Raw genomic sequence first — 16,380 nt, forward strand, 5'->3', positions numbered from 1 at the left:
ATTCACGACTTATGCGTATTGAATTTGTTATTTACATGTTATAGGAACAGCCCAAAATTTGCTCAATTTTGCTTTGCCTAATAACTTCCTGATGATAAACTTATTAACTTTTGAACTTCATGTAAAAATTAGGCATTGATTAGGAATTACTTATTAGGGGCAACTTAGAATTACTTAATCTAAACCCAAATTGAGCACATTATATAATAGTAAATATATGAACAAATTTGTATACATATTGGAAATAAATATATATTACATATAATATAGAATAGTGAATCACGATTAATATTAATCTTTTCAAAAATTATACATACGGATTCGTTCATATTAATATAATAGTAATAATTTTTTAATTGAATGAATAGCCGATTAGGTAAAGGCACTTGTCTCAGATGCGTGCAAGGCCGCGATCGTAGGTTCAAATGACTCAAGAAACAAATGTCGGCATTATGTATATTTGCGGAAATCTAATTTAAATACATTTAATAATGAAGTATTTCAATCATTTAAAATCATAAAAAATTAGTTAATTGAACAACTTAGTTTTTATATTTAACTTGCCTTAATTAGGCTTTCCACACCTGGTCCCGATAAGGACTAAAAAAAAATTCTACTCGGGAGGCTGTAGCAGCTATAGTAAGAATCTGTAAAAAGTATATAAATTGTTTCCATTTGTTTATGATATTGGATTTGTTATAAACAAATCTATAAATTGTTATAGAAGTCCAATGCTGGGTTAACAACGCGGACTGAGTTTGGGTTCACATGTCGGTAATTCGAGTTAAAATGTCATATCAGGTTTCGACGTGAAACTTTCTGTAAACACATCGATCGATAGCGCTGCACCAGTTTATTTTAGCCGCGCCCCTTAATCTAAGAGAGAAAAGAGATAAGATCTGTGTTCTCTTTTACTCTCATTATAAGAATCCCAAGCCAGTTTATTTCCAAACACAAATTTTTGAATAAAAAAGGTCTAGCTCTGGTCGCAAGGTACATAGAAATTTTAAGATTGATTCGACATTCTTGTAACAGCTCAGAGGTAACATGCTCAACTACGGAAACGTAGGTTTCGTGTTCAAGCCTATCAATGTCAGTTTTTCTTTACATTTAAATCAATTTTTTTTTAGAACAAATTTCATATGCAATCACGCTAAAGGAAAATTAAAAATGTACGGCCGAAACAATTTTTTATAAGCAAATTACGATGATGATGCAACAAAATGTGGTTAAAAAATATATATTGAGACTGCTAAAATCCCTGTGACTTGATACCTGAAGTGAGTTTTTTTTATATTTTACTTAGACAATGAAACCTCTATTATCCCAGCAGTCTTAATCCTACAAACAATAGGGACTTCTTGAAGTCCTATCTATCACAGTAAAGTCAAATAATTTCGATGGGTCTTACATTGATTACATTGTTATAATATTACTTTCATATTGGATACATTGCTAAAAAATTTTACTTTACATTGTTAAGATCATTCTTACATTGAAAATGGTATAAGCAATGTTAAATTAATATATGGCAATATTACCAATATAAAAGTAAGATTTTTAAGGTTTTATGCGTAGATCTTGAGTTTACATTGGTTACATTGATAATAGTTTCTGGCAATATCACCAAAATCAAAAAAGAACATGGAAATATTATCAAAGTAAATTAATGAATTATGTAATGGAAATTTCCATTTAAAAATCAAAAATTTTTTGAATAATTACAAATTATCTTATAAATTATTTGAAATTCTATATTAATTAGTTAAATAGTAATATCTAACGCATAAATATATAACATAGTATAGTTTCCATTTTACGTTATAATTGAAGAAGCAATTTGCCAAAAAAGAAATATTTTAATTAACTACATACTATGAAAAGCAATAGAATCTATGAAATTAGAACAAAGTACTTTTGTTGACAGTCGTTCATTGCTAATCCAAATATCCTACAATCATTATCTATGTAACACTGAATTGCAAATTGCAGACATCACCCATTTGATTAACATTGTAGTCATTTCTTACACGTTTCTAATTATAAGATATAAAGACTTTTAAACAAAAGATTTCGTTGATATTATTAGCCATCCTATATTATTGGCAATCTTATCTAATAAAATTCTGTACTTTGTTACATTATTGTTAAAATATTTTATAATCGTTAACGGAATCGAACGGTACGCACGATCTTCAAGTCAAGCAACATTTAGGCCGGTAAGTAGATGGATGAGTGACCAGAAGAGAACACCAAAAATAAAAAAAGCAATGTAACCAATGTCAATACCAATGTAGTTCTAAATTTATTTTCATGTTTCTCAATGTATTATGATTACATTGCTTTTATCATTTTTACATTGCTTCTTTCTTTTCCTTGGTAACATTGAATTGACATTGCTACTACAGAAAAGGATATCATGTGAAGAATAAAATGTTGAAGCAATGTAATCTTAAATATCAAAAATCAAATTCAATTAAAATTATTTAGTAGATAGAAATAAGACACATAAAAAAATAGTCTCGTCTCTGTGTTCCGTAAGGCAAGCCCACCCTACTTAATACTTTAGATTTTACTTTACTTTCATACATAGTAAACAGATCAGCATCTCAGAGGTATCCCGAGTCGAAAAATTTCGATGGGTCTTACATTGATTACATTGTGATAACATAACTTTTACATTGGATACATTGCTAAAAAATTTTATTTTACATTGCTAAAATCATTCTTACATTGAAAATAGTATAAGCAATGTTAAATTAATATATGGCAATATTAGCAATGTAAGAGTAAGATTATTCAGGTTTTATATGTAGATCTTGAGTTTACGTTGGTTACATTACTAATCATCTAGAGCAATATAACTAATATTAAAAAAATATGAAGCAATGTTATCAATGTAGAAGAAGAATTATAAAACATTTCATGTGTGAATCTTGAGTTTATATTGGTTACATTGATAATAGTTTCTAGTGATATAACCAATGTCAAAAAAGAACATCGTTAACGGATGATTATTGTTTTCATTTTTATTAACTTCCCATTAGGAAGTTATTGTTATTGGGTCGATTGGTGAAATTTGAATTTTCATTAAATCTCCACGCTTCAAGATATTTGCAAGCATACTGACATATTTTTAAAATGTGTGTGTGTGTACGTATGTATGTATGTACGGACGTCAGAATTTTTTTCGTTATCGATATCTTAAGAACGGATCAAGATATAAACTTCAACCAAAATTAATTCGAAAGATAGTATAATAAAGAAGACCTGAAAGAAATTTAAACGAATTCGATCGAGCCGTTTTTTTTTTTAAAACAAAACAACTAATAAAAAGAATTAAAAGATTAGCTATTTAAAATACTTTTAAGCCAAACAATAACATTTTTATTTGAAAATAAAGTCGATATTGACTAGACATTATTGTTCACAAACAAATATGACTCTTAACAATTACGCATTGTTGATAACAATATGAATTTGTTATAAACAATTAAAAATTGTATTTATTGATTAAATAATGTTTATATCACATAAACTTGGATGTTTTTCACAATCATTGATTATGACTATATAAATTTGTTATAAACAATTACTAATGGAAAGTTCGTCGTGTTAGCACAAACAAAGTGTGCTCCGACCTTTTTTTGTTATTTAGTGTTATGTTTCTATGATATAACACTGTAATCTCTATGTTACATTACATTTGTTATGCAACTGTTATTTAAATGTTACATAACATATTTTTACTAATTTTAGGTAACATTTGTTGCATACGCGCAATGTTCTTGTAATGCAACATCACCACATCGATGTTACATACGTTCTTTGTATTGTATTTTCAATGTGTAGATAAACTGAGATTGATAGCAGATCAGGGTAATTGTTCCTAAGCTATAAGGATATTTTACAGTTCAAGAACTATTTGTGTACCTAAATTGTCAGAAAATTTCTAGTTCACTTCATTATTGACTATGTGTATTCAATACTCAGAAAATGAGGATTTTTTTATCAATTTGTTTAACCTAAGACATTTACAAAATGTTTTGTAATCTTAAAAATGAATAAATCTCAATTAAAAATAAAAAGAAGACATTATATATAATAATTATTACATGATAACTAAAACGAACTATAATTCACACAATTATTCTTATTTTTCTGTATGTTTATACATGTAACTAAAATATATGTTTATATGGGCCTATTTTCAATTTGGAAATTAAGGATCAGAATAGCCTAGTGGGTAAAAACGTAGGTTTAAGTTGCGTGCGAACGGCCGGTCGTAGGTTCGAATCCCCCCAAATAGAAAAAATTCATTTCACGAAAGAAATCAAATTACACTTAAAAATAATAAAATAGTAAACAAAAGCAATGAAATCCAATAAAAATACATTGCTGACAATTTTTTTTTCAATTTAAACAATATCAATGTTGATAAAAATGTTATGTAACCATAATATTACTGTAATATAACAAAGTTATAAAACAATGTTATATAATTAAGGCGGAAAGTAACATCTATGTTACTTCTATGGTACATAACTGTAATAAAATATGTAACAAAAACTATGTCAAAGATATATAACTACAATATAACAGTGTTTACTGGGTATTAAATTTTTAAGGTTCTTACAATTATGATAAAACCCTCTGGTAAGTTTTAACGTGTGTAAATCGACTTTAGGACCATCTTCCTATACTCGGATGATTCTAAACTATACAAACCTACACATGCTCTCAAGCACTTTCTTTCAAATACATGGAGTTGTTCCATCATCGATGCACTTATATTCCACCAGATAGGCACCGCATAAGTCAGGATAAGCCTCACCAGCAGCTGGTAGCATATCATTTTTTCTCTCTTACCAAGATGATGGTTGTAAAATATTGAGCTATTAGCTTCGAATGCATTGATAGCTTTGTTGAGTTGTATTTCGACATATCTGTTTCCTTTCACTGACTCATCTATATAATAACCCAGGTCCTTTTCTGATTTCTTTCTTTCGATGGTAAGCTTATGTTTAGAGATTGTTGAATCCTTCTTAAATGATAACACTTTTATATTGAATTCTCTCATGCTATCCCTGGCCTTATTTAATAGATGGTTGTATTTTATGTGCATTATTGTAGATTTTAACTTCGTAGAATTTATCTTTAAGTTCCAGTGTCTATAGATCCGATTAAATATCTTTCGCTGTTTTCCTAGCTTTGAAGATTATTACGTCATAAGCATATGCTATGGAATTTACAGCGCCTACACCATTTAAGCCGAAAGCGTTTAAAAAATCACTTGTAAAAATGTTAAATAGAATTGGAGAGTTCACTGTACCTTGCTGAAGGCCATCTTCCACTTCTTCAAATTTCTTGTTCTTTATCGTACTTATTATAAAGAGCACTAGGTTCTCATTAAACATTTTTTTCCATAGCTTGTAAATAAGGCTGTCTTGCCACACTGAATCAAACGCTTTTTCTACGTCGATCAGCACAGCACCAACCAGCTCGTTTTCTCCAAAATAAGTCATTATATCCGCTAATAGCTTATAAGTAGCGTGATAGGTGGAGTGTTGCCTTTCAAAGCCGAATAGCTTATTCGGAATTACCTTGAATTTTTCACAACATTCAGAAATTCTAATATTTATTACTATCTCGTACACTTTGCTAAGAGATGGGGATAGGCTTATTGGTCTATAGCTTATAGAATCAGCTGGGTCTTTGCCTGGTTTCAACAGTGGCAGCAGCTTAGTCGTTGTCCAGATGTCCGGGAAATATAGATTGTAAATGGCATGATTGAAAATGATTGCTATAGCCCTGATAATGCCGTCTGATAGATGCTCTATGATGACTGGTGGTATAAGATCCACTCCAGTTGATGTTGTATTCGGTAGCCTTTTAATAATTCAGTAGACTTGATAGAAGTCTGTGAATATTTTGTAGTTGTTTGTAAACGAAATGTCCAGTAAATCTGCTTTGCACTTCTCATTAAAGCGTGTGATGGTCTTCGTTTTTCTTGATATTTGTGGACTTCTCCTGAAGGGGATTTACTTTGTTGTTGATTAATGTTGTTAATCTGTAACTCATATTTGAGGTTCTCGAGGAGTTAATCTCCTCAAAAGTTGCCCCTAAAATATTCAACTTATTGGCTTCATCACATATGACAAGATCTTCCCCCTCGTGCTGGTGTCCGTCCTCTATGATTTTAGCTCTTTTTATGAGAGGCGCATCATTTTTATTATTATTCTCAATAGGGTTGATTAAAATTTGTTTCCTTTTTCTTAAAAATCGATTCATTTTTGGGAAAAAATTATCTGAAGTCAATTTGTTTAATTTGCTGGGTTAGCGTGCCATCTTGCGATGATTTTTATAAATGCTGACTGCATTTCTTAGCTCCTATAAGGACTGAACTTCTATACTGGCCTCTCCTCTCGGACTGAAGTCATAAAATTTCCTGAAGTTGACTTTACGCCCTCGCGTTGTGCTGTGGAAGGCCAAACCTCGATATGAATTGAAAATTTTGTCGGAGAGAAAAATGCGAGTTTGGGCAGTTGACGAGCAAGCTCAGCTCCCACCCCTCTTTCCTTTCCTTATAAGCCTGTAGCTTATGACGCATAAATGTAAACAATACAAATAAGAGTTTATTGACAATGTTGACAGAGCACTCAATTTTCATTTTGCTGAACAGGGTTCAATTCCAGTCACGGCAAGATTTTTTTTTCTTTTTTTTTCGTTAAAATTGCAATTACACACTGATAGAAGAATTTATTTGCTGAGACTAAATGAATTTATTAAAATTATTTTTCAGCATTGATTTGATACAAATAAAGATTTATTTGTAGCTAATAAATCTTCTTTGCTCAGCTGTCTTATATTATTATATTTATAAAACCATCAAAAATTCACACGAAATTAGATGGTTATCATGGAATTGCTTGTCGAGCTATTGTTTAAAAGAAAATATTAATTTTAATCATGACGAAACCGTTTTTTTTTATTTAAAAATTTTCAATAAATAAAAGTTATTTCATAACATAACCTAACATTTGATCAAGAGACACGTTTATTTTAGTAGTGTCTCGAGCGCCAAGTATGAATAGCGGTGACGAAGGTACTACCGTGTCTCTATTCCGCTTAAATTAGCACTTTTGAGGTTATGCTCCTTTAAATTTCTAATTTCTCTGCAATAATGACATAAACTTTTTTAAAAAATCTTTGAAACCCCCATTGATTAGCTACGACAATAAATTGCAATTACTATTGTGTCCTGAAAATCATTTATTTGCGAAAAAAAAATTGGCCACGCCCCTTGGACCGCATTTTAAGTAAAAAGAATCTTTTTCCTTAAAAGTATGACTTTTTTTTTATAAAGTTGGTACTACCATGAAGTTGCTGCATGACTATGGAAAATATTATGTTGGTAAAAAACGAAAGAATTACTGAGGCGCCAAATTATGAATGTAAATTTTTTTTGGTATAAAAAATTAATAAAAAGTAATAAAGTTTTGGGGAGTGTATCAATCGAATACCGTGTACCTATTACTTAAATAAAACAAACATCTTTCAATAAATGTTTTTTTAGCGCTGGTGAGCGTGTTGAATGCTCCTTTCTGTCAAACGTACCTATACATAAATCAAGTAAGTACGGTAGTTGATAGTAGCGGTAAATTAACCATTAATTGTCAGACGAAGATATTTTCTTTATCTGTCAATAGTTGTGACTGTACAGAGATATTAAAAAATCGGTGTGATTGATTTTCTGAATACTTTTTAATAAAATTCAATTTACAGGTCATCGAAACAAGAACACAAAATTTACTAAAAGATGAAAAAACGAAACAAAAAATTTAAATAGATGTTTCTACAAAGAAAAAAAAAAAGAGGTGGGAAAAATCTCAAGCTGCAAAACAAAATGTAAAGGTTATTTTATTGCAACAGCAATGAAGTAAAGTACAACCAAATGAACATTGTCATTTTATAGTTCAATGTCTTGTTCCAGATATTACACATCAAAAAGAAAAAAAGAAGAAGAAGAGAAGTTGGAAAAGAAAAGAAAAGGGTTCGACAAATTATTAAAAATATTAGGAGAAAATTGAGTAGATTTAAAATCATGTTTTCATGTTTTTTTGAATTTTTCATAATTTTGAGATACAGATAAATTAAAAAATATACTTTTTTTTGGTAAATAAATAAAAAAATATAAAAAAAATAATCAATGAATATTCTACTAATCATAATGAATATACTTTATATCCAATAAATACATGTACTAGAGGATCATTGAATAAATAAACACAATGAACGGTTGAAACTGTTTCTACTCTACCAACATTGTAAATTTACTGCTAGCACATTCCGAAAGGGGCACAAATGTTATATGACCAAAATGTTCAGGACAGTATAGTTCTGGTACAAATGTCACTCCAGTACAATAGTATAAGGCATTAGAGACGCAACAGTTAAAATTGTGTTAAAATTATTAATAATTTTATTCAAAATTACTTTTTATTTGAATTGAGTTTTTGGGAAAATTCTAAATATAGATTTACAGAAGAATTCAAATAGTTATTCTGTTGACTTTTGATCCACTCTCATGTGAATGCAGCATGAATCTTCTGTCTACTTACGACTTCATTCTGAACGATCAATTTCCCCCTAAAGAAAACCAAAGTGTACAAAGTCTAGAGATTGTTATTTATTTCATAATGTTCAACGAAAAATTAAGTTACTCATAAATGATAAGTAAGGTAGCTAATCTATTTTTTACATTTAATCACAATAATTAAAAATTGAACATAATAAGTATTTCTTTTCTTTTATTTGTAGGAAATTCTTATGAAAAAAGTTGATGGTGGGAATGCAATAGAAGAGAAATTGTATCCTACTAAATTGAAGAAAAAGAGAGGAGGAAAAATTTCAAGAATTGGACTAAAATTTATGTGTTCATATGAATTATTGCAGTAATTATTTTACTTACATCTCCTCACTTATTACTTTTTAGATTTTATAAGTTAAACTCAGAAAAGGCGCAAAAATCTAACATGCTGGAAAATTTAAGGTGCCGCTTCTAATTCTGAACCTGCGTAGATGTTATGCACGACGATCGATCGTACATTCCGCGTTGTCATTATGCTGTGGCCGTATCATGCCGACCGAGTTTTTCGGTATCGAAAACGACAACTATTTATGTACATTTTAAGTTGATAGGTAATACATAGAATGTATTACCGATGGTTTTACGTTTCAAAAAAAATCGTTTTACGTTTTTTGAAAACTAATTCATGTCCTTCGATCAATAATTTTGTTTATATCTCAATATCGGTAAGAGATAAAAATTTTTTTTTTATTGAGTTGATAATTAAATACTAACAGACTAAAGACTATTATACAGTACCGGACATAAATGCCGTGTGATTTTCTTTAGGACGGTATAGGTAAATCGCTTGTATAACCCTTAAAAAATTGAACAGCATCTACGTCCGGTACTGTACTATCTATATACAGATAGTGATGTCTGTTCTAAAATTCCATGTCGTAGTAACGGAGTCGAATGATGCACATTCCGTTTGTTGTACAAAAAATCGTGAAATTACACCAAAAATAGCCCTAACGGACTTCACAAAAATACGCGCCAAGTATGAATAACGAAGACGATAATCATCGTTCATTAAGTGCGATCTCTATAAAACTTCTTTATGTGAACAACTACAAAAATGCGTGGAATCATTGCAGCCAAGTATTTAAACATAAAGATTAATTATATTTAATAAAATAAAATAGAAATGTTTTTTAATTTTCGTTAAATTATTATGTAATTTTCTACATAAATCAAAGACAAACTCTTTATAATAAGATGAAAAAAAAAATTCAATACATGAAGAAAGTTGACAGCCTTATTACGTTTTAAAATTTTAAAAATAGAAAAAAAAATTGTATTGAAAACAAAATTTCTCTTTTTTTATAAAAATTTATTTAAACACAATTAACTTGGTGTGGCTCTTACAGCTGTAGATAAAACGATAATTGATTAGATGGTTTTTATAATCGATAGCCAATTATCGTTTTATCTACAGCTGTAAGAGCCACACCAAGTTAATTGTGTTTAAATAAATTTTTATAAAAAAAGAGAAATTTTGTTTTCAATACAATTTTTTTTTCTATTTTTAAAATTTTAAAACGTAATAAGGCTGTCAACTTTCTTCATGTATTGAATTTTTTTTTTCATCTTATTATAAAGAGTTTGTCTTTGATTTATGTAGAAAATTACATAATAATTTAACGAAAATTAAAAAACATTTCTATTTTATTTTATTAAATATAATTAATCTTTATGTTTAAATACTTGGCTGCAATGATTCCACGCATTTTTGTAGTTGTTCACATAAAGAAGTTTTATAGAGATCGCACTTAATGAACGATGATTATCGTCTTCGTTATTCATACTTGGCGCGTATTTTTGTGAAGTCCGTTAGAGCTATTTTTGGTGTGATTATGCTTTACCGTCATTCTACCTTACCATCGAGCCCAATCATAATATTTATATGAGAAATAAATATTTGTTTGCAACTAAGAAATCATTCATTGAGCCAAATAAATCTACTCTAATAAATAATTTTTTAACTGTTAACAAATGTTCATTTGATTTCTCTTTTAAATAACATATTTATTAGCTGCTAATAAATTATGTTAGATACAAAGAAATACTTCTATCGGTGCATGCAATTTTAGCCTGTTAAAATTAATTTAAAAAACAATTGTAATTTTTTTCATAATAACTTATCCAATCAATGACGGAGGAGTAACATAAAATTTAAAAAGGGTGAAAAAACTTATTTCTATACAGCTATATTCTTTGTAGGATTTATTGTCAAACAATTTGAAATAATAAACAATAAAAAACGCTCTCTCCCTACTTTCCTTACCTAAGTCTGCAGCTTATGACTTATTATTTTGAATTTGCCACATGTATACATCATAGCTTTGTGGTCGGAGTACGAGACTTTTATTGTAGTTAGATTTGCATGTAATTATAATATTAACATGCCAAAATTAATTCTTAATAACGATTTGAGTTGTTTTTTTTTGATTATTCATTGAATTAATAGTCGTTGAATGAGAAAAGATTTTAACTGGGTTAAAAACCCTTTTTTAGTATAGTTCTATAAACGTGGCTTTGTTCCAAACGATTAAAGAATATTCGAAAGCAGTTAAAATCATCCGTTCTGTGGTTAGAGCATTCGATTTTCATTTTGCCGATCAAAGTTCAAGTCTAGTCGCAGCAAAAAATTTTTTTTTTTCATTTAAATTACATATAATGACAATGATCATTCATTTATATTATTTTGAAATTTATTTCTAAAGTCTTTAAAAAACAAAATTTGTTAAAAAAAAAATTTAATGTCACTTTTTTCTCTTCCTCCTCTACTTTCAAAAAAATATATATTTTTAAGTCCAGTTTAATTAATTCAGTTTGTAAAGCTAAGTTGATTGATCCAGACTAAAAAATGCGTTTTTTTAGAAAGAAAACTTTAAGTCAGCCCTTTCTTACGTCCAGTTACTTCCAGAAAAAAGTATATTTTGAAGAAAGACTTCAAAAATATATTTTTAAAAAATATAGACAAGTTATCATTGCATTTATGTGCAATTTTAATGAAAAGAAAAGAAAAAAAAATTCTGTTGTAACTGGACTCGAACCCTGATCTGCAAAATAAAAATCGTTTGCTCTGACTGCAGAGCTAATACATTAACAATCTCCCTATTTCTACTAACATGAAATTTTTTTACTTCTACTTATACTTCTTTATGCGTGAGGCATGCGCAGAAATTAAAGTGAGTGAGGTGAAGACAGAAGATCATGTGCTCCTTGTCATTTACCTCGGGGCCCTGAATAATGTTAATACGCTTTGGCGTAAAAATGCTTGACTGAAGGGTTTTTTCGGGCTGCATTTTTTTAAAAAGTAACGTAAAGTATTTTCTTAGAGGGGGTTGAAATGAAAATATTTTTCTTAAAAAATGCAAAAATAAACTAGTTTTAATCGATTCAGTTTTTGATTTTAAGTCGATTAGAAATATTTTACTTCTGCATTTCTTTAAAAAGTGATGTAGGGTATTTTTTTAGCGGGAGTTGAAACGGGAATATTGTTTTTAAAAAATGCAAAAATGAACTATTTCTAATCGACTGAAAATCAAAAACTGAATCGATTAAAACTAATTTATTTTTGCATTTTTTTAAAAACAATTGTCGTGAGGTAATGACGACCTCTGGTTTGAATATTGACTTTCTTTCCATTTTATATTTTGAGAATGCTGACCAGGTTACGTCAGCTTCTTTTTCTTTTATTTTCAATATATAAACAAAACCCGGTCTTTTTATTCTATGGGCTTTCTTTATATTACGATTTCTCTACGCATGTTTATTATGCTTAAAAACTCGCAATGAATGCGACGAGTGCGTCCGATACGCTGTCTTTCTTGCGTTCAGTGCCGGGCCCTCAGCAGCCCTATTTTTCAACTTTTAGAGTTCGGGAAATTTAGAAAAATAAGAGAGGACTTTTCGTTTGCAAATCTTATTTCTAACAATTTCTTAAAAAAAAATTTTTAATTTTAAAAATTGGCAACTTGAAAGACATTTTTCGCGAAAACGTTAATAGATGCAAAAAAATTTTTTATAAATGTTGTAGATTTTCATATTATCTACAACTTTTGTCTGAAACATATTTTGATATCTATTATAGTTTTCGCTAAAAACGTCAAAAAACGGCTTTTAGAGCAATTTTATCCCTTTTTCACTCTATCGCTAGGTCTACAACCCCCTAAAAACTATCCCTATTTAAATCTAGCATGCCTAGGAATATTCCAGCCAAGTTTGACCGAGATTGAAAAATTGTCATTTCAGGTCTGTCTTGACAGGAGTAATAGGTAGTAAAATATTTTTTTTTGAATTTTTCTTAATACATTGACGTAGATAGAAAGATCGACTTTGGACGAATCCCTTCGAAAAGAATGTAATGTAGAAAAATTCAAACAAATTAAGTAAAACGCTTTTTTGTTGACAATAAAAAAACAAGCTGAGAACGACTGGTCTTCTCAAACTGTCAGCAGTGAGAACTCCTATGCGTCATTATTGCTGTTGAGATCATTTTTTATTGTTTGTTCATTTATAAATTTAATCAGAAAAAAATTTTCTTGTTTTTTTTTTTTTTATTTTAAAAATTTATATGGATATTTATAAGATATATTCTGTTAGTATCTTCAATGTTGGTTTTATTACTGGGATATAAACAGGATGTATTCTGGATATATGAAAATCTGCCAAAAGTATAATATTCCAAATATATCTCGGGTATATTCTGCATACATTATGTTGTATTTACATTGGATTTTTGTGTGGGTTATCGATTTCGAATTTAAAGACTGACTTTTCAAACCACTTTATTCGGCATCGACACAAAAAAAACTTGTATTAATAACTATGCCGAAGCATTTTAAATTTTATCTAAAAAATTAGATAAAATCTGTACATAGTTTCGTAACGGTCGCTATTCTTGAATTTAACAAAGACTTGATCAGGTGTTTATTACGATGCTACGTCTAAATAGAATGAAATTGAAATCGATATCATCTTCTAATAGTCAAGAACAATGATTTCGCTATAAACCTTAGATTCTGAAGTTGAGTTGACTTTTTCCATGAAATGATATTTTTAAACCAATTTATGCATTTGAAATGTAGAACAAAATTTTTTTCATTATTTTGCAATAAAATCCATGTCTATTAGTTATTGTAAACTATAGATCACCTGTGGCTATCAGTGCTATTTCTCCGAACATGAAGAAAAAAAAATAAAATGTGCTAATAAACATTTATACAAGTTCCTCAATTTTAAAGTTATACACTTTGCATACAATTTATTAATCATTCTTTTGTTATAGTATCCACTTTTTCCGAACAAATAATTGCGACATGTTAAAATGACTAATGAACTAATAGCTTATTAGGTGGAGTTATAAATTCTGGACGGAAAGATTATAATCTCTAAGGTAGGGGCAGCATTAGGGCAATCGCATTCCGAGCCATCATAAACTAAAATAAAAGTATGATATTATGATTTCTTCACAAATTTTGAGAGGAGAGAACATCATGACTTTTAGAGAGTTGGTCATATTTGAAAATAGACGTTATATTTAAAAAGTTATTTTATGCTATACTGACACAGAAACGTAATGGCTCACGCTGAGAGCCTATATTAAGAAATTGAAATACAACCCGAGGTCTCACTATATTGTATGCCTGGTTTATGCTTTTTCAAAAATGTCATTTAACTATTGTTATTTCGAAAAATACAACGATTAATTGAGTCCGAAAAACTGAATGTTCAATCTTATGAAGAAATAGATAAAAATAAAAGTATGTTATAATCACAATTCTTAAGAGAAAAAGTCATTGATGTGATGTAAAATATCTGTATCAAACTGTCGCTAACATCGGTAAGAAAAAAAAATGAAAAAATATTATGAATAAATTTGACGAATTCGAATAATAATAAATGAACAAGTTCTTTGATGAATTAGATTCAATATCAAAAGTAATCAGTTGAAAATAATAAAAAAAACTAATCATAGTTTTTTTTAATATAAGGCCTACTATCGAAAAGAAAAACAAATCTTTTGAAACATGTTACTCCAGTGAAAGAAAGGTTAATTTTTTTAATGCAAAGCATGGCGTAAATTTACATGTTAATTTTGCCGTTTGTTATTTCATTACTTCAAATTTATTAAAAATCAATACGCTTAGCCGCGACCAGAAAAATTGAACTTTTGATTATGACTAAAGGTAAGTTGACAGAAATAATTATATTTAAAAATTCTATGTATTAATTGTTTTAATCGACTGCTTACCACAACAACTAAATAAAAAATAATTGGATAAATTGTCTAATAGAAATAGCAAATACGATAAGCCAGAAGAACTTAAATTAGCTAACATGAATAATAAACATGAAAAATAGTACTTAAAAATACTAACCATAGTTGCTGAGTACGAAGGCCGATACGGGCGTCGAGTCGTGTAGAAATCACTTTCATAAACCATCGTTTCAAGAAAAATTTTAATCCAACTAAAAAAAAGAATAATCGATGTAGTATACAAATTTTTTGTACAAAAATTCGAATAGATTATTATTTATATATTATACTTCAATAAATTTTTTAAATTTTTATTGGATGAAAAACTTTCAGTCGAATCGTATCGTTCTTTAGAGGGATTACAGTTTAGATCAGTTTCGTTCCAACCGTTTCTGCACAGAATAAGCAGTCAGTGATGTTGTGAACCCTTCCCCACAGACGTACGTTAGTTGCGTCACTATTTCTGTTTAATATTAAACATTAGTAGAATAGTCACTATTTTAAGATTGATTATGACTTCAACTTTTTTTCTATCTTACTACGTAAGTGTTACATCTCTGTATCTTTCCGAGGTCAGTTATTTATATACTGCCCTTGTAATGACGAAGAAACTTCTACGGCAAGAAGTGCCAAAACAGTTCTGACATAAAAAATTTTGGAACGTAAGATCGAGTTTCGAATAAAAATTGTATTGGTGCTCAAGACATACATATGTTCATGTATTCTTAATCAAATGATTAATTTTTAGTAATTCTTTCTTTTTAACTCTATGACAAAAAATTGAAATAATACTCTACGCTTATTCGACTTGGTATTATTTGGAATTTTTTGAATATCCACTCTTCGATAGAACAATTTCAATCAAGAATCTGCTCGTATTTTATGTTTGTATTGATACAAACATTAAATCATTGATTCAATTTAACGTCACTATAGTCTTTCATATAAGTTTTTATTCACGGAAATACTGAAGTGAATGAAATTTTTTTACATTTGTTGTCATTTTTTTCAAGAACTATAATAAATATGAAAAAGTGTTTTTCATAAAATTTGTAGCGGCATGTCAGCGCATGTCACACTTATTGCGAATTTTTTATCATAATGAACGTGCTTAAACGCAACACAATGTAAACAAAACTCATAAGATAGACTAGGAGAGTTATGTTTATGTATTAATAGCATCGTGAAGAATAGCTGATGTCACAATGTCAGCATTTCTGAAACAAGAAAATTGAGTAATTTCCTAAATGGTATAGAGTAATCACCCTATGTGACATAAAAAAAGTCGTAAAGTTAGAAAGCATCGATCGATTCACTGTTCTAAACAAAAAATCGTAACAAATGCTATGTACACGGAGAAAAAATTCTGTTAATTTTTATTTAAAAATCCATACAAAAATTACCGTGCTGCTCAAGAATGTGAGTTCAAACTTACTGAAAAGTAAAAAGTAATGATCAACATACAAAAATTATAAGTTACATA

The 16,380-nt window shown here is 29.0% G+C and overlaps 1 protein-coding gene across 4 annotated transcripts in view; it reads right to left on the bottom strand.

Annotated features, from left to right (window-relative positions):
* Positions 1-15,521, bottom strand: part of LOC118071093 (uncharacterized) — a 76,578-nt gene extending 61,057 nt beyond the window's left edge. For 2 of the 4 annotated variants that reach the window (XM_035090051.1, XM_035090049.1), the window contains exons 1-3: positions 15,437-15,517; positions 15,188-15,360; positions 15,019-15,109 (exon numbers count right to left, since the gene is read on the bottom strand). In XM_035090051.1, coding sequence (XP_034945942.1) covers positions 15,019-15,084 — 66 coding nt within the window. In that variant the 5' untranslated portion in view covers positions 15,085-15,109; positions 15,188-15,360; positions 15,437-15,517. Of the gene's footprint in view, positions 1-15,018; positions 15,110-15,187; positions 15,361-15,436 lie in introns of all 4 variants that reach the window. The other 2 variants (XM_035090052.1, XM_035090050.1) reach the window with 2 other exon arrangements.
* Between the last annotated feature and the right edge of the window lie 859 nt (positions 15,522-16,380).

Source organism: Chelonus insularis, unplaced genomic scaffold, assembly GCF_013357705.1.
Source record: "Chelonus insularis isolate UGA/USDA-ARS -01 unplaced genomic scaffold, ASM1335770v1 contig_71_pilon, whole genome shotgun sequence".
NCBI classification, from domain to species: Eukaryota; Metazoa; Arthropoda; class Insecta; order Hymenoptera; family Braconidae; genus Chelonus; species Chelonus insularis.